Here is an 18,823-nt window from a genome sequence, read left to right as displayed (position 1 = left end):
TTACGTTTCACTATAATAAAAGTGTTTCAACACATACTCATAGGCCTTTAAAGGCCACATAAACCCCACAAGTTGAACATTCTTGCTGCCATTTCAAACACCATTTACTTCACTTTCATTATAGGTATAGTTTGGAGAATTTGGACCTTGTATCGGATGCGATGGATTTGTATCGGGGCTCTTAATCGTTTTTTGGTTTATGTAGGGTGGAACAAGCATCGAAAGCAGCGGATTCTTGACAATTTTCAAAATCGGTCATGGGGCAGCACAACCTCCTCCAAATTCGAATAATGGCAATGGCGGTGTGGTACACCTGAAGAAAATTGAAAGTGGTGGTGGTGCAGCACCACCGCCTTCGAGTTCGAGCGATGTCAATGACTATGATATAAGTTTGAAGGGGATTGCATGCAACAACACCACTTGCTTCAAATCCGAACAGTCGTTCCTACTTGAGTGAATTCAGGACCCATGAATGGGTTAAGGAGCTGCGTCCTTGCTGCCATATCTACCACCATAAACCCATGATTGGGTTAGGGAGTAGTGATGTAGTGCATTTTTTAATTTATAGATTGATTAAGGTTGGGTTTTTAATTTTCTGGTCTATTGGTTTTTGTTGAAGATGAATACTATTAGTGATGTAGTGAATTTTTTAATTTATAAATATTTAGATTGAGGTTGGGTATTTAATTTTTTAGTGTTTTTCAATTGCAGAGATTTAGGGAGAGGGTAAAGTTTATATAAGGCTGAGGTTCTAAACCATCAAACTAAAGTGCACCTTCAAATAGTATTGAGAAATATGGTTTTAATATTGGAGTTCTCTGTGATAGCCTTAAAAAATATATTATCATCTTTGATTATAAAACTTAAAGTTTTAAAAATAATGTAGATCAATCGGATCTATGAAAACTTAAAATCTTGAAAATAGATGGTCAAAAAATGTATTACAAGATACACTATTTCCAAAACTTGAAATCCATTTTTTTTTCACCCCCATGCGTCTTAAGGTCGAGATGGTCAATTTGAAGATTATTGGGTATCAAAACAACGTTGTCTAGTGAAAACACCCTTGTCTAGTGAAATAACCTTGTCTAGTGAATTTTTATAGTTGTGCTCTAATTTGATTGTTTGAGCCTTGCATTATATAAATTTTTGGAAAAATTTCGTATAGAACCCTAATTCTTCATATTATTTCATGGTAAACCCTCTTTCCGTTTTTCTTTCAAGCGGCATAAGGAAAACCCCTAAAGATTTCACCATACCCCTCATCTTATCTCCCTCTTTTATTGAATTTTTATCATAAAAATTAGCCCCAACAAATCATGTTATACCATTTCAACTCAAAAAAAAAAAATTTATAAGTGAAAAGGGGAAAAGAGTGTTAAAAAAGTTTCTAGGTTGAAATAATATAAAAAGATTTGTTGTGTTTAATTTTTATGGTCAAAAGTCAATAAAAGAAAGAGATAAGATATGAGGGGTACAGTGAAATACTTAAGGATTTCTTTATGCCGCTTGAAAAAAAAACGGAATGATGGTCTACGATGAAATAATACGAGGAATTAAGGTTCTATACAAAATTTTCCGTAAATTTTTTTCAATAATATTTGGATGTGGATTTTTTAGATTGTAGGTTTCCATTCCGGGTTTGGTTTCAAATATCTTTTGATCATTTGAATCTTTCCCTATTACCGTTCTAAGGGCTGCCGGAGTTTGGCAACTTTGGAACCAAAAGGCATGGGGATTTTTTACAATGCGAGTACGGATGAGTAGAGCATTACGAGAAGAATTTTGGAGTCATGTATGAGTTGGGTGTTAGTGACAGAGGATTGTTGGGGTGTTTCTAGACATGATTTACAGTTTAAATTTTGAGAGATTTTCGATAGGGGTAAATCTAGACCTTCAAAGAAAGATTGTTAGGTATTGGAAAGCTCCGCTTCAAAAGGCTTTCCAGCTGAATTTTGATGATAGCTCGATTAGTAATATTGGTGTCGGTGGTTTAATAACCTATCACAGGTTTCATCCATGTGTCGGTGGTTTAATAACATTTCACAGGTTTCATTCATGCTACTTATTTAGACCATGTAGAGAGGTTTCAGCAAATGAGGCAAATAAAACCTTTAAATAGAAAACCTTTAACAACATATCACACAGGTTTCATCCATGTGGCGGTGGTTTAATAACATATCACAGGTTTCATTCATGCTCCTTATTTAGATCATGTAGAGACATTGGAAAACCTTTAAATAGATCATCTAGGCCTTGACTTAAAAAAAATTGGATTTTAAGCCATAAAAATAGTACATATTATAAGATATTATCTAAGCCTGACCGTTTTGCCCTAGAAATAAATATTCATGGATCCTGGCCTTGATCATTATGGTTGTAAAAAAAATTGGATTTTAAGCCATAAAAATAGTACATATTATAAGACATTATCTAAACCGACAGTTTTGCCCTAAAAATAAATATTCATGGATCGGCAAGATGTATGAGCTTCAAATTTCATAATCGATATTGGAAATTAATTTTAGAGCCATCATGGAGATTTTTTATGCCCAAAGTACTTTCTTGATTAGGATTCCTTATCATTCCATATAACACTTTACTTTGTTTTCATAAAGCATAGCCCTTTTAGAAATTACATCCAAACAAGGCCCTTGTGATTCCTAATGAAACCACTCACGCCTGTAGATCCTGAATTATTGAAGGAACTGCAATCAAAATTCAATTTGATAAGCACGGGAGGCAGAGCTCCCAAACACCCTCTATCTCCGTCATACACTTTTCCGTTGCAATGTGAAGGATGTTGGGACTGGGCCCAGTCCTCTTGGACTCGGCCAAGTAACTCAAACGTGAGTTCTTAAGGAGTTAGGTTTACAACTTCCCATGTTTAAATAAATGCAATATATATATATATATATATATATATATATATATATATATATATATATATATATATATATATATATATATATATATATATATATATATATATATATATATATATATATAAAGAAAACATTAGCATAATGCTTATAAATACTTCTTTTGAAAATTTTGTTAATGTTTAATAATAATTGGGATCTTTCAGATTTTTCCCTTTTTTAAAATTATATCGAATATTCAAGTCTACTTTTTGAATATCCAACTTTTATAGTTTTTTCATCTTATTTATTATCCTAATGATTCTAATAACCTCTTCAACTTTTTCTTATTTTTAAATATTTTTTATAGATTTTTTAAACTTTTTTTTAGTGTACCTAACTCGACCGAGTTACTCAGCTCAACAAAGGGCTAAGTACCTTGGCTGAGTCGATTTTCTGTACACTAGTAATGAGGTTCAAATGTTAATTTGAATAAAAGGAAATTGATCAAAAATACAATTAAAAGATGAACTATTTAACATTTTATTCCTTTCTTTTTGTTTAAATTTCATAAAGCCCACTAAAAACAAGGAGCATGAGTTGGAATAGTCTAAATGAATAAAATGTTAAATAGCTGGCCTTGTTTAGGGGCATTTTGATAGATTTCCTGATTAATAAGTGTTTATTACTATTTAGTCTCTCTCCCATATTATCATAGCGGGCAGCACAATCACTCAATCTTCTAACAAGGTTTGAAGGTCTGTTTCACTTTGATTATTGAAGTTAGACACCTTACCTAAATTTTCCATTTAAAATAAATGGATAGATGAAGCAAAGCAGGTATATTTAAAAGCTTTTAGATTTTGAATATCTTTAACTCGCGTGAACACTTCCACTCTTTTAAGTTTTAATCATTGCTATCGAAATCAGACCGAACTGGTGGTCAGGTGCTTTGGCCAATCTAATTCATAATAAAAATTTGATTTGATTGAAAATCAATTAAAACCAATATTTACATTGCTTTGGCCGGTCGAACTAGTTGGTTTTTGATGATTCGACTAACTAAATAAAGTTGAGAAAAAAAAGTTAATACATTTTGTATATTTCAATATTATATCATCTTGCATTTTTATTTCCTCTAAATTCGTCTAACCTGTTTGATAAGTGGTTGGACCAATTTTGACTAGATTAAAACCCTCATTGATCTTATCCATAACATTGGTTTTAACGATGAGATAACTCGTTCCATAATGTGTCTATTCTATTTATGTTTGATTTCCACATAGCTGCAGCTTTATGCGATTTTGATCAAGCAGTTCATAAAAACACTGATAAATTGTTGAAAAACATCTCGTTAGCCTATTAATTTATTTCTCCCCCTAAATGTAGAGTTTGGAGTTCCAAGCATGGTGCAAAGCTAGCAGATCTATGAAATCTCAAAATAAATGGTTCGTTGCGAAAAATATTTTTGGGGCCAGCAATTTTGACATCCATGATTGTGGATGATAAACAATTTAAATAATTTTTAAGCTCGAACTACCTTGTCTAGTGAGATTTTAAGTGGGCTAGTGAAGCCCTGGCTTTGTAAACTTTCTCATATTACCTCAACAATTATAAATTCACTATTTTAAAACATGGATAAAATCTTGATAAACTTTTCGAAAGCCAAGAGCCAAATTTCCTTATTTACTATATAAATCTTCAAACAAAATGTCTGTTACATGTCTACTATGTGTTTAAGTAATTTTTAAAACTCATTGAGTCTACTTATAATCGCTTGAGTCAGCTTGAAATAGAGCTAAAAAAAATTGTCGCCAACATCTTTTAATTTTATCATATAGGGTGGAGTAACTCAAGTCTCCACATTTTATCCTTTGATTTTGGTTTTTTATTGAAATAGCTTGGTCCAACTCAGAATGGCCTAATGCAGGACTTAAATGGCAGGACTCGAAATTGGTGCCAGAGTTCGCCTTTTTAAATACTAGTCAAAATGGTGAATCAAGCAAAAGTAAAGTGATTTATGCATCAAGGGGATGAATAACTCTCCTGAGGTATCACACATCCATCTTAAAGATAAATGTGGGTTCAGATCTCTTTAAAAGGAGGTAAAATCAAAATTTATAGTAAAATTCAAAAAATTATCACTTTTGTTTTACAAATTATTTATTTGTGGACATTCATAATATCCATATTAGATATTATATTTAGGTAAGATATTAAGTCAAAATTCCATTGTAAAAATGGATCCTGAAGGGGGGGGACGCATGTCTACCTTTTTGAGTCCTAGGACTTATAGAAACTATAGGCTTAAGCAAAAGATACGGTCAATTAATGCATTAGAAAGCCAAAGGAGGATTATCAATGGTAAGAACATTGTTTCAAATATGTAGGAACGGCACATAAATCTTGATTCATCATTCTACTTTATCAAAGCAATACCCTAATATAAGCATATAATGTAGATTCAAAATTTGTTTTGACAAAATCTTATATCGGCTACTTAAAATAACTCACCTTATTTACCCCAACTTGCAACCAACTAATGAAAAGTTTAAAGTCCTATAAAAAAAAGCCCTGGGTCCTTTATTGAGACTCATATCAATGGACGGTTTTGATCTAGTACAAGGCATCCGCATCATCATAAATACAACAATGGGGACCGTCGAATTGGAGTAGTAATCTGTCGGTCCAGGACTTCTGTCATGTAACAAATGAGTTCGTAAATATGAGTAAACAAAGACTGCACAAGTTCATATGGACGGTTCTGATGTAGTATAAGGCAGTAACATCATCATAAAACGAGAATGGGGACCGTAGAATTGGAGAAGCATCTATCGGTTCAGAACTAGTGTAGCATGTCAAACATGAAATCTGGACCGTCCATATCAATCTTATCTTCCTTTCGGAAGAAGTGAAGTTTCATTTCCCTCCATTTTCTCGTTGTCATGGACTCTCTGCAAATTCTTAGCCCAATTCAAACCCTAATCCCTAAAATAAGCCCCAAAGTACCACAGATTCAATCTTTATCACAGTATTTTACTATTACACAAAAAATCTCCTCTTCATTGATTTCTCCTTCTGTTTTCTCACAGTTTTCTTCGAATCAGAATCGTTTTCTACGCCCTGGTCAGTTGGGATTCCCTAGCTCTAGAATTTCTATGGAGTTTGTGTACTGTTCAATGTTTTTTTTTTATTCCCTAATTATACTATTTCTGTGAAATAGTGCTGTTTATATGGATTGTGTGCTTTTCTCTGTGATATTAATATCGGGATTTTTTTTAGTTAGAATTTCAGCTTCGGATGGCCAATCTAGTGGTGGAACAGGCGTTGCAACAACTGAGTGGGCAATTCAGGGTGAATTTTTAGCTTTTTTTCCCAGTTTAAATCGTTCATGTTTACATTTTATTCATTTATTTATCATTTATTTATTTATATAGTTGGTTCCAGCCATTAGGTTGATCATGGTTTTGGATACAACCCATATGGATTAACTTTTATTAAAATTATTGGGTTAAACTAAGCAAATAAAAAGGTTAATTTTTTTGGCTTTTTGCAATAATGAGATTATTGATACTTGGTGGGTTGATTTGTTTGTTGTTTTATATGGCACCTTGCTTCAAATAATATGTATTTGAAAAGTTTAAAAATGAAGAACACTGGTTTTTTTTTTTTTTTGCATTCTCATTATACGTTCAAATCTAGAATTACTTGGTGTGCCCTTCTTCTTATTCTTTATCTATTCATCTTTTTTTGGGTATGAAGCTATTTGTCTCAGAAACAGTAAACCTGAAGTTTCTAGCTCAAATCCCAGCAACCCAATTGAAAAAATAAGCAAAAAATAAAATAAATTTGAAAACTAACGAAATTTAGTTCTGATTAAGCTGAATTAGTAGCTTTAGATGGAAATTGATGCTCTTTAGTTGTTAGTTCAATTTATGTCATGAGGAGCAGTTGCATAATTGCTTCCTGTCTGATTTTTAACTTCTCCCATTCTGTCATCCAAGTTACCATCAAATTCTTATTTGTGTGCGATGGTTGTCAGATTTTTATACTCTTCGTAAAGATGTGGAAACCACTCAAAAGCGTGTGGATGAGATAAGAGCTTCTGCTGGTCTAGCTCAATTGGAAGAAGAGCTTTCCCTTTTGGAGAAAGAAGCAGCTAAGAGTTCTTTGTGGGATGAACCTGCTAAAGCACAACAAACTCTGCTTGCCTTAACAGATGTCAAAGATAAAATTAAGCTGCTTACAGATTTTGAATCAAAGGTTTGTAACCTGGTATCTACTGCATTCAATTTTTATTAGTCACATTTCAGTGGTTTTGAGGAGATCTACCTGATTTTATTTTATTTTTGTGGGAGGGGGGGAGGGGTGTCGCTTTAGATTACTAACCCATCTCATCTCTCCAGGTTCTAGAATTCATTTTTGCTAAATAGTTTGTATATGATCATTGGTTCATGACATTAATTAACATCATGACATGTTTGTTTGAATACAAACCTCATTACATGAGAATGTTATGTGATGGCCCTTTTAACTTCTCTATCTCTTTCCTCTTTATGTTTTATTTTTATTATGATCTCTATAAGTAAGATGGTGTGGACCAATAAAATGATGGCAGGCTCAAGATGCTGAAATGGTAATAAAATTGACAGAGGAGATGGAATCCACAGATGCTGGGCTTCTTGAAGAGGCATCTAAACTCATTTTAGACTTGAATAAGGCTCTAGATCGGTATGAATTAACGCAGTTGCTTTCCGGGCCATATGATAAAGAAGGAGCTGTAGTAACTATCACTGCAGGTGCTGGAGGAACTGATGCTCAGGTAACATATTTTTCATAGTCCAAAACAAAGTATCATCGGTGTTGGAATTTGTTCTTTTGCTATTTGTGATGGATATGAAGCTTCTTTCTTGGATTTTGTGGAAGAAAGACCAAGCTATTTTAGAAAATGCATGTGTGTGTCAATGATTTCAGTTGCCAGTTCATAGTTGTAGGAACCTTGTACTTGGGTAGCTCCTCTCATCCACTGCCGCATCCAATTCTTATTGGGCGTGTGGTGAGAGATAATCTGCTTTTGCTTTGTATAATGTCGATGTGGGTCCTGTGAAATCCTTTAGTTGCCCATCTGGTTCCATGAAATATATGGCATTCTCCCTTGGATAGTATACGACTCTTTTAATATCGTGTTAGTTGGGTTTCTTCCTAGTATTATGCAGAACCGTATGTCTCACACAATGAAGGGATCTTCTGCATCAGTTCAACTTTGATAAAAGTCTAGGACCAAAACTTGCTTCCTGAACAGTCTCAGCTAGTTTGTTAGGGCCCTGCCTTTGATTCACAGTACTGATGACGTACATGAATGTATGTTTTTTTGTTTGTCTTTCAATGTGAAGGATAAAGTAAATTCCAAATCATAATAGCCCATGTGTTTTGTAGGCACATTTATACTTCTGTATTCGTATATTTGTGCATGCAAGCATACGTTCTACTGTCTATTGTTTGTTCAATTGCTGAGTTCCAATATAGTGATGCTCCATGTGCATGTGTTTGTTTATGCAAGCACAGATTCTACTGCCTTTTGCTTGTTTTCCATTATGATGTGTCAATTGGAAGTTCGGAAAAGATGTCCCCGTATATTTTCATCAATCTAACTTGTCAAAATAAATTATATTTTTATCAATATAGTTGGTTTATTCCAGTGCAGGATTGGGCTGACATGCTTCTCAGAATGTACTTGAGATGGAGTGAGAAGCAGCGTTACAAGACTAGGGTAGTTGAGAAATCAATGGGGGAGGAAGCTGGAATCAAGTCAGCAACAATCGAAGTCGAAGGGCGTTTTGCTTATGGTTACTTGTCTGGGGAGAAAGGAACACATCGTATTGTTCGTCAGTCTCCATTTAATGCCAAAGGTCTTCGCCAAGTAAGTAGCATTCCTTCTTTCCTTGTTCATTTGCTTTTGGGAGGAGCCACCCGCTACAACAAATGCAATGGCTCAAATTCTACTTGCCTACCACCGGAAAATCAATCTCAAGAAACCCAAACAACCAGGAACAATATGTGGTGCAATAATTTTGAGAAAAAATAAAAGGAAACCAAGAGAAAATAAATAAGAAAACCCAAAATATCACACTAGAAGCTACAACCCAAACACCACTAACACACAAATATATGTTGAGTAAGCTACATCCATCAGCAATAAGCAAGGATATGATTTGATTCTCACAAAAGAATTACAAAACTAGGTAAGTACAAGCATACCTCACAATCAGCAAATTACCAGCCATTCTCTTTTCCACACTCTTTAAAAACCATCAAACCAACCTACTATGTAAACTCCATAACCATGCGTCCACCTACAATGGAAAATGTCAATGAAACGTGCAAAATAGGAGGCAACGGTTGCTAGTATTCTGCCCAAAACCTGCAATCACGACCTCAATAAGAGCTCTGCCTCACAACCTCTACTTTAGTTTTGTAGAAAGTGAGCTTTTAAGGCTCTTAATAAAGAAAAAATATTCCTTAAGGGGTTGAATTTAAATCACCAATGCAACACAATTTAGAAAGAGGTAAGAACATATCAGTATTTATTGATTTGGCAAGTTACAAAATTTCCCTTTATGTCATGTAAAATCACCATTGTGTCCCGTTTCTTATTTTGAAATAACTAGAAATTTCTTTCCCCATGGTTACCCATGTTGATTTCCTTCATCTCAATAGGGACAAGTTGGAAGTTTGGTATTAACATCTTAACTGACGGTTGTTTTCTGTTATTTGAGAAAGTTTTAGCACTCTTCTTTCTGATATTTAAATTAAGGGACTAGTGTTATATGCAGATATTTAAATTGTTCAATGGCCAACATTTTCATATAATGGGCTCGAGGCTAGGCAACATGACATCTTAATTTCTATTCCTACCATAGGCTGGGGACCCTTTCTCCACTGGGCTACCAAAATAAAATGAAAAAAATAAAGTTCAAAGAGAAAAGGAAAATGCATGAAGACCAGAGAGAAAATGACAAGTTTTGTAGACAAACCTGAGAGAAAACATATGAAACACGGATATTTCTTGCATATACTTAACTGTTCTTTTTATACATATTATTGATAAACAGAACACTTTGAACCAGTAAGGAGGCGCAAGTTTCATGCTTTGTATTTCACGATATTGTAAAATATTTTCCATGAAGCCATGATTTTAAACATTTTCTTTAGACCAGCTTTGCAGGTGTAGAAGTGATGCCACTTCTCCCTGAAGACTCCTTAAATGTTGAGATACCAGATGAAGATCTAGAAATAAGCTACACTAGAGCAGGTGGGAAAGGGGGTCAAAATGTGAACAAAGTAGAAACGGCTGTTCGAGTTGTTCATATTCCTACAGGCATCGCAGTTCGCTGCACAGGTTTGCTTTCAACAAAACTCTTGTGATCTTAATCACTAAACAAAGTGCAACTTGCTCAAATTTCGCTCTTTAGCAAGTTTTAAGCATCACTAATATGTTGTGGTGAGCATATTATTAACCAAATTTACAACATCAGCTTTAGCAGTTGACGAGATTTACATTTTCTCAAAAGGAAATAATTTCACCCTATCATAAAATATACGTAAAAGGCAAGCTATCTTAATTTAGAATTTAGCAACTTGCAATTTTTTGAATAATGCAAGGTCCGCATACTATTATTAAGCATTGGTAAGACTTCAAGGAAATGACACATCACCAGCAGCAATCGAAATGAGAACAAAAGAAAGGTGTCGATAGCATTGAGTCGATCAATTGAGACACAATTGAAATATTTGGCTTTGCTTAATCGGGAGTTTCCATATTCTTGGCATGTGTTGTTGTTTACTTAGGTGATCATGATTGTACTGCTGAACTAACTTGTTCCACAGAACCATGATAAATGGCAATTAGAATTGTTGATCATTTCAAAGAGAAGAAAAAGATAGAGAAAAGTATAATCCATTGAAATATTAAGTGATTATTCCCCCCTCCCAAAATAATAGAAAACCCACTTGGATTAATGCCTTTGATATTTGAGTTTCTGTTCTTGATCCTCACTCACGCTTCTGTGTTTTCTTTCTTCTTTTCCTTTATTTCGGGGGGGTTTTGGGAATTCAGAAGAAAGAACCCAACTTGCAAATAAGATCAAGGCGTTGAGCAGATTGAAGGCGAAGCTACTGGTGATAGCTGAGGAGCAACGGGCTTCGGAAATCAAGCAAATAAGAGGGGATGCAGTAAAAGCAGAATGGGGGCAACAAATACGTAATTATGTATTTCATCCCTACAAATTGGTGAAGGACGTGCGCACAGGGAATGAGACGTCTGATATTTCATCGATTATGGATGGCGAGTTGGATCCCTTCATCAAGGCCTATCTCAAGTTCAAGTATAGTAATAAGGTGGCCATGGCTTAAGCCTGCAGATTGTTGATATAGATTACAACTTGTATGACACCCTTCTTCTCTCTGGTCGAGGCTTATTACTGTTTCCAAGTATGGTGGTATATGACCAGCGGTTAGCAATAAAGTGAGAAGGCATTTTGGTCGTGTATATATCTGTGTAGTTTATGTTAGTTGACGATTTTACAAGTTGGAATCTGATCAGTAGCCCCTCTCTCTCTCTCTCTCTCCCCAGAAGGTAGCACTGAAGTGAGAAGCCATTTTGGTCATGTATCTCTCCATGATGTAGTCCACAGTAGTTTACCACGTTGGGATCCGATTAGTTCTCTCTCATATTACTCTCTCTCTTACTACCAAGTTGGGATCCGATCAGTTCTCTTTCTCATCATTACTCTCTCTTCCTCCTCGAGTGTGCCACAGGAACAGAATTGGACTTGACCAGGAACAAACGCTGCCGGTCATTTTCTGCCCAGACCAGACCTATTTTCAGCCCTACAAAAAATGCGATCTAAAATTGTTAGCTCACTCTCTCTCTCTCAATAAAGTTGCACCAAATTTTCTATTTTAGCAAACTCTAACATGAATCTTATGGCATGCATCTTCGAGTTGTTTCTGCACCTCGTTATTAAATTCATCAATCTTAGGTTTGACAATGAGTCGGGCAGCTGGATTCTAAAAAAATTAAGGCCTGAACCACAAATTGAGGACTAATAACCAAACCAAGGCCAAGCCATCATGACCCTAAGGCCAGGCTGAACCGGGCCAAGGTTCTTATATTTCTTCATTTGTTTTTGGCCTAGCCTAGCTTGGCCGGGTCCTGAAAAGGCCGGGTGGACCTGAGCCAAGGCCTCTTTGGTCTGGTCCAGGTTGGGTCAGGCCTGGGCCAGCTGTATAAGGACAAGGGCCAGGCCAGGGCCACAGAAGCCCAGGCCGTTCCCAGCCCTAATCAAACTGAACTTAAGGCACTTTTCTCAACTATTCATAATTTTGAAAGCAATTAAATTCCAGGACTCTCCAGAACTTTAAAGTGATTAATAGCTTTCACATCCATATTCTTGCTCTCTCGTATTCTTTGTAGAATTTCTAGTCAACAAATTACATATAACAAATAATAATAAATCAGTTCCCTCTCAGCTTTAAGGCCTACAATAGAACATAACTTCTTTTGTCTTCCTTTTTCTTTTTTTTTTCTTTTTTTTTGAGGCAGTAATGAAGTTACTAACTGATTTGAGCCAGCTCTAAATCTTTTCAAGTCATGAAATGTAATCATAAATGTGATTATTCTTCGTTCAGTCCTTCTTTCCTTGGCCAAATAGTAAGTTCCAACCGTAGGTGTTGCTTTGTTGCAATGCCGCCTCCACTCGCTTTGCTCCAATCTAGAAGAACCATTTATCGGATAGCATGAGTCGATCTTTTTCCTTTTTTTTTCTTTAAGCATCAAATCATTGAATGATAAAATGGAAATGAAAATGATGAGTTAGATATTTCACCTTATCCATGACAAAGTAGCCAAGGGTTGGCATGTATTGCACTAGATACATGACAGCAAGTACAGGCTGCAAATAAGTCCATCTTATTAGATTTTGAACAGCATAAACTCATCTAGCTAATCCCATAAACCAAAAAAATTAAAAATTCATATTAATAAAGAGTATGTCAAGGACTTGAAATGACAGATTTCATGACCTACACAAAGAAAATATGTTGAAATGACAAAAGGTTCATAACATGAGACTGACCTGATATGAAATCCAAGCTTCCTTCAGTCCATGTGTTGCTGCAACAATGGTTAGCTCTGCACATCTTGATGCCGATACTCGTTCCTGTTGAGTACAAACATAATAAATGTAGTTAACTTGGGTAAATTTGATTTCATGAAAAGAGAAAGTTTACCATGCACCATTGGTGCATGGTATAGCAAAGGGGCATCCACCATCCATTCCCCATGACAGATGGTGGAGATTGGCAGAGACTGAAAATGTCGAAGTCTTAACAAAAAGGGACATCCACCAATGATACATGGTAATACCAAAGGGGCATCCACCATCCATTCCCCCTGAAAGATGGTGTATGATGGTAGTTTGTCCTTGTTTTCTTCATGTCTCTTTTTTCATCCTATGAAAGTTTCCCCAAGTTCTGCAAAGACACATTTCTAGTACAAAGACTGGCCTAAGGGATCCGAGCAAACTCATTTCAGATAGGTGCAATGTCATTCATTCAGTAACATGGAGCTAGGGCACAGGGACACAATAAATCTGGGAAGCCTCATAAGAAGGTGTTAAAAACTTAATTTCCTGCTTCAACTAGGACGTTATCCCACAAAACCAATTTCTTCATTTACAAGTATGCAGCAACATGATCCCAGTCACAAAATGTGCATTTTTTTAAATGTCAACCTACTCAATGGGGATAGAAGCACCTAGATCATTCAGGTAAGATATTTCCAAAAATCTAAAATTTAAGGTACACCCAATATAATAAATAAGTGACAGAAAAGCCTTCCAACTGGTCAAATATCACATGTCATACATTCTACACACATGGGACCTACAGTGGTCACCACTCAAGAAATATAAGTGAATAGTACCTCAGACGAACGCTTTTGCTCCGTTGCACTACCTGCTTGCAGGTTTTTTGAAGTATCTATGGGTCCAGGACAGACAACAGTCACCATAATTCCTTTCCCACAGAGCTGTAAGTAAGATAGAGAATAAATCACATCGAGACAGTATAAATTACTTAAAATTAACATTTCCCTGGTAGTTTTCTTCTTTGAGAGAAGCTTCATCAAAGACGAAATGATGTCAAATATATACATATATACAGAAGAAGCTGCCTATAGGTTGTCACAAAAAATGAACAGTAATTTAGATTATGCTCTCAACCGCCTGATCTTGATTGGCGGATTTCAAATGCATATTATTATTTGAATTTTAATCATTTTTTACAAATCAGATTAAGCTGAAATTTAGTCTATATACTATTACACACCATATAAAAATATAAAGAAATATTTATAAAATTTAAAACTACCAAATTACCCAATCATATTTTAGGGGTAGTTTAGTCATTTTAAGATAAAGAAAAAATTAATTTTATATTTTTTCTTTTGCACACTATATGTAATACACACGCCCAAAATTCCATATCTATCTGATTTATAAAACCAAATAGAACAATAATACATATTTTCAAGTATCCAATCAAGATCTAACAACTAGGAGCATAACCTAAACTACTATTCATTTTATGTGACAACCCATTGTTAGCATTGTCATATATATATATATATGAAAAAGTATTTAAAGAGACCATTTACTTTTGGTACAAGGAGGTCACAATCACTCTTTTCCTTTCAAATCTGGTGGTTCTAAGAGTGTCATTCACTAGTCTCAAAGTTCAAAAAAAGCATTCTCGAATTTTGTGACACATCCTAAGCCATCCAATTTGACATCTAATGACTAGGATTAATTGTGACTTCTTTGGAACAAAGATAAGTGTCTCATATACAATTCCTATATATATTTGGGGAAAATCTAAATCATTATCAACAATTTTCTGAACTACCAAGCCACCATATACATGCATAAAAGTGGCAAAGGAATGTGGAATGCATATTTAGCAACTGCTCGTGGAAATAGCTAAAGTTTTGGAAAACTGAGCAACTGCCTATAGAAATTGATCTACCCACCATTCCAAAGGCTACTAAACAAATCATAATATAAGAAAAAACAGTCTCATGCTGAAGATATTTTTAAAATGCAATAAATAGAGCCAAACACAAGTCAACCTCTGAACGTAAGGTATGGAAGTATCCATTCACAGCATGCTTGGAAGCAGAATACACAGCTTGACCTGGTGCAGGAGCCTTTCCTGCTGCACTACTCATCTGTAACAAAAAAAAAGGTAAAAAACCAGACCAGAAGTGTATTGAATTTAAATTATCATCGGTTATGTAGAAACTGACCAGGTATAGCATTGATATCAACTCAATACAAAGAATCAGGACTCAGGAGATGGTATTGACCACATGAATCAATAAATTAATTTCGAGCAACAATGCCAAACCAACTGATTTCTTGAACTTTTTTTTTTTTTTTAATAAAATTGATTTTTTGAACATACCACGATGAAATGACCCTTTCCCCTCTTCAACATGAAAGGTAGAAGTTGTTGGGTGAGTATGATTGTTCCGACGACATTCACATCAAATGTGGCCTGAGAGCTGAAAACAGATCAGAATAAAAGATATGTATATATTGGAACTAAATATCAGCAATTAGTAACAATTGTTTATTGCTTTTTTTTTATAAGAGTAACAATTGTTTATTGTTACTACCTTGAAAGATGCCTCAGTCACATCTAGAATTGACGTTTTCTGCAAAACCAAGAATTAGTTGTCAAGGCATATTAGAAACAAGCAATGCATCTTTTTACGGAAAGTATACTATAATCCTACAAACTATGGATAAACTATAGTCCATTAGGTGATCAGTCTCCATTGAAATGATGAATGGTGATATAGAGAGTTGGAATCATGACCGCGACAGTGGGTCTCACTCTTTCTCTCATCAGCCCTCACATGAGGTCATGATCCAGCATACAGCATACATCACAGAACCCCTAGTCACAGATCATAATTCAACATTTAACGGATTCCATGTTAGGGCATATATTACACATCAATTTTGGGCATTCTGAAGGAACAGGATATAAACTCACAGGGCGTTCATGAGCTGCATTGTGAACCATATAATCGACACCAGAATCAGGAAAGAAAGACTCTGCTTTCTCAACTGCTTCTTTTAATGACTCCTTGCCAGATGCCAAATCCAAAGGTAATATTTTAACTCCATGAGGAGCATGTTTACCTATACGTAGACCAAGCACAAACCAAGAAGAATAAAACTCACTAGAATATTAGTGAAAAGGAAAAGTGGGGTTAGTTCTCAATGCTAAAACACTAAAAGTTCAACCGCATACTTAAATGAAAATTCATACCTACAAGTTCAGCTTTGACACGCTCTAGCTCCACTTCTCGTCGCGCAGAAATGATCAGTTTCGCACCTAAATTAGCAAACTGTTTGGCAAGAACCTCCCCTGAAAAACAAAAATAATACTATCACCCACCATACGCTTGATTCCTCCTTCATGTTAGGAAAAGAATTTAATAACTGTAGAAGTAGATGGGGAAATATTATGAGTTTTTGCTCGTTTCCCAAACTTTTCCTAACTATCAAGTAGTTCTGTTAATGAGTATGTCATTTATAATTTCTAAGAAAGAAAGTAATTCCATTTCGCTTCACTTTGGCCCAAACCATTGCTCTACAATGGCACAATGAGAAGATGTTTCTCTTCTCTGATGTATTCTTTCTGTGAAAGAGATCCAGTTAGCTTCATTTTGGACCAAAACACTCCCATTCTGTGGCTCAATTACCATGTTATGGATAGCTTGCATATAAGTCACAGAGGAAGCTTCATGATTGGCGGACACAAAGATCATAGCATCAAAGTAATGAAACAGTATGAAAGAAGTTGAATTATCTTGTCATACAAGATAACATAACCGCACCACAAACAACAATTCTAAAATTACCCTTTCAGAAATGACACCTTCCAAACACCATTTAAATAAGAGGATGCTGTGATTTTAGATCACATTAAGTACTTTTATAATGTCTGTTTAAGAAGAAACATTGAGAAGTGAATGTGTTTTTGAAGTGTCAAGTATGGGTGTTGTGTCGTTAGTGTAAAAAAACTTGTAAAAAGCCGGTCTATGCTACATGATCAATAACTTGCCTGTAAAATGGATCAATTAGACAGTTGCTGAGCGGGGGCAAGAAACAGTGAACTTGAGAAAAGAAAGTAAACCATAAATTTGTACAAACTTATAAAGGAACAAATTTTTGTTTGAAATAAAAATCATATATATATTGAGCAACACAATTACAGTCAAATTATATGAATTGAACTCCATGCATAGCAAATTTTTATGCACGATCGATTGGAGGTTTGATTTGAAAGTCTAAATGAATATAAAGGCAAAATCCAGATCGTAGCAGCAAAATTCACACAACTGATAACAAATTTCTCTTTTACTCACCGATGCCACCACTTGCGCCTGTAATCCACACAACCTAATCAATGGAAGAAAATCCAAACATTAAAAACTGACCCATCTCTCTCTCTCTCTCTCTCTCTCTCTCCTCTCTCTCTCTCTCTCTCTCTAAAAATCAGATAAATGGAAAAAGAGAAAAAAAAACCCACCTTATCTTCCACTTCCTCCCGCTTAGCTGCTCCTTTTGCCAGTAGTGTGAAATCCCCTGCAAATCCCCTCAATGAAAACCATTGTTTTCAACCATATAAAATCAGAATATTTAAGAAAAATAAATCAATTCAAATAAATTAGCCAGCAAAAAATTTCTAATTTACAGAAGACTTGGAAATCCCAAATATCTGAAAAACCCCAACAAACTCTTTTACTCTCACAGGATTCAGAAACAAAAAAAAAGTTTAACAAGAAATTATCTATACAATGAAAAGGAAACATAGGCAAAAAATTTCAGGAAAAATGAAGCAGGGGAGCACCTTCTGCCTTGGCAAACTTGAAGAAGAGCCAAATGATAGCAGTTGTTACCATACAAATCAAAACCACACCCACCATTTCTTCTCTCTCTAATCTTTTTCCTCTCTCTCTAGAATGAAGTCCACACGCCACAAGAGGGAACACAAACCATTGCAGTTGTGTCTCTAACTCTCAGTCGGGGGAAATCCGGATGCAACTAGATCACACGCGGGCAAGGCACGGGCAAATCATGACCATGGATGATCAGCGCGTGTATCATGCTCCGTTGGAGCATATTGTACACTAACTCCAGCGGGTGGCAATATGCCTCAATAAAAATAGGGCACCATTTCCTTAGCCCGCCCTAATCCCCAAGCCCGACCTTGGCTCGATCAAGGTGGGCTGGGCTAAATGGAAGCAATCTCAAAATACATTCTTGTGGGCCAAACCCAAGATTTTCAAGGCCCCGACACATTATATTCGGGCACAAGATTTGGACCTGGATCCAACCTGTTCGGTTTAATTTTTAAACCCATATCGGACCAGGATTAGATCTACCCCTCAGGTCTTGGGTCGGTCTGGGTCCATTGCGACCCCTATCTTCGTGCAAATAGCACTATTCGCTTTGTTAATTTTTGGCACATAATGCCATCATTTCAGTGACAAGCATTTCCATTGTGGAAAAGTTGGTGATGTGTTCTCAACTACACTATTCAAATGTGCCCTCTTTCAATTCTAATAGTAAGTTTGGATTGGGTTAAACAATCAAGATGTACCTCTAAATCTTACTAAAAGATTAATTTGCAGTGCCGAAAACCCTTTCGATGGTCTTAAAATCTATTTTTACCCCTAGTTATGAATTTAAAGCTATAAAAACATTGTACATCGAGTAGATATATAAATACGTAAAATTTAAAAAATGAACAGTCAAGATAATGTATTACGTTTAGGACTTGATTTTTTTTTTCTTTTTTGTATATTCATATATCTCGAAGTCGTT

The 18,823-nt window shown here is 35.4% G+C and overlaps 2 protein-coding genes across 10 annotated transcripts; one reads left to right on the top strand and one right to left on the bottom strand.

Annotated features, from left to right (window-relative positions):
- The first annotated feature begins 5,612 nt into the window (after positions 1-5,612).
- On the top strand, positions 5,613-11,478 carry HCF109 (high chlorophyll fluorescent 109). Of its 8 annotated transcripts, none has more exons than XR_016057299.1 (7): positions 5,613-5,987; positions 6,144-6,215; positions 6,904-7,124; positions 7,480-7,683; positions 8,566-8,781; positions 10,079-10,260; positions 10,978-11,478. XR_016057299.1 is itself a non-coding variant. In XM_006858787.4 (7 exons), exons 1-7 carry the CDS (start codon positions 5,807-5,809, stop codon positions 11,271-11,273), a joined length of 1,377 nt encoding a protein of 458 aa, XP_006858849.1. In that variant the 5' UTR covers positions 5,613-5,806; the 3' UTR covers positions 11,274-11,478. The 8 variants fall into 8 exon arrangements, 3 of the variants coding, with proteins under 3 accessions (XP_006858849.1, XP_088725296.1, XP_088725298.1); XR_016057301.1 differs by having other exon boundaries at positions 8,561-8,781; positions 10,074-10,260; XR_016057302.1 differs by having other exon boundaries at positions 8,561-8,781; positions 10,978-11,409.
- Positions 11,479-12,279: 801 nt separating this feature from the next.
- Positions 12,280-18,531, bottom strand: LOC18448727 (NAD(P)-binding Rossmann-fold superfamily protein). Of its 2 annotated transcripts, none has more exons than XR_016057304.1 (12): positions 17,847-18,527; positions 17,526-17,581; positions 17,362-17,395; positions 16,260-16,358; positions 15,981-16,129; positions 15,598-15,636; positions 15,384-15,483; positions 15,049-15,147; positions 13,846-13,950; positions 12,998-13,081; positions 12,749-12,814; positions 12,280-12,634 (listed from the first exon to the last, which is right to left on the bottom strand). XR_016057304.1 is itself a non-coding variant. In XM_006858788.4 (12 exons), the coding sequence occupies exons 1-12, from the start codon at positions 17,920-17,922 to the stop codon at positions 12,548-12,550; spliced, it is 987 nt and encodes a 328-aa protein (XP_006858850.1). In that variant the 5' UTR covers positions 17,923-18,531; the 3' UTR covers positions 12,280-12,547. The 2 variants fall into 2 exon arrangements, 1 of the variants encoding a protein (XP_006858850.1); XM_006858788.4 differs by having other exon boundaries at positions 15,384-15,476; positions 17,847-18,531.
- Between the last annotated feature and the right edge of the window lie 292 nt (positions 18,532-18,823).

The sequence above is a fragment of the Amborella trichopoda genome, chromosome 6 (genome assembly GCF_054954075.1).
Source record: "Amborella trichopoda isolate Santa Cruz 75 chromosome 6, AtrichopodaSantaCruz75HAP2 v2.0, whole genome shotgun sequence".
Lineage (NCBI taxonomy): Eukaryota > Viridiplantae > Streptophyta > Magnoliopsida > Amborellales > Amborellaceae > Amborella > Amborella trichopoda.
The sequence above is the reverse complement of the archived record's forward strand: the minus strand, read 5'-3'. Positions and strand labels throughout refer to the sequence as shown.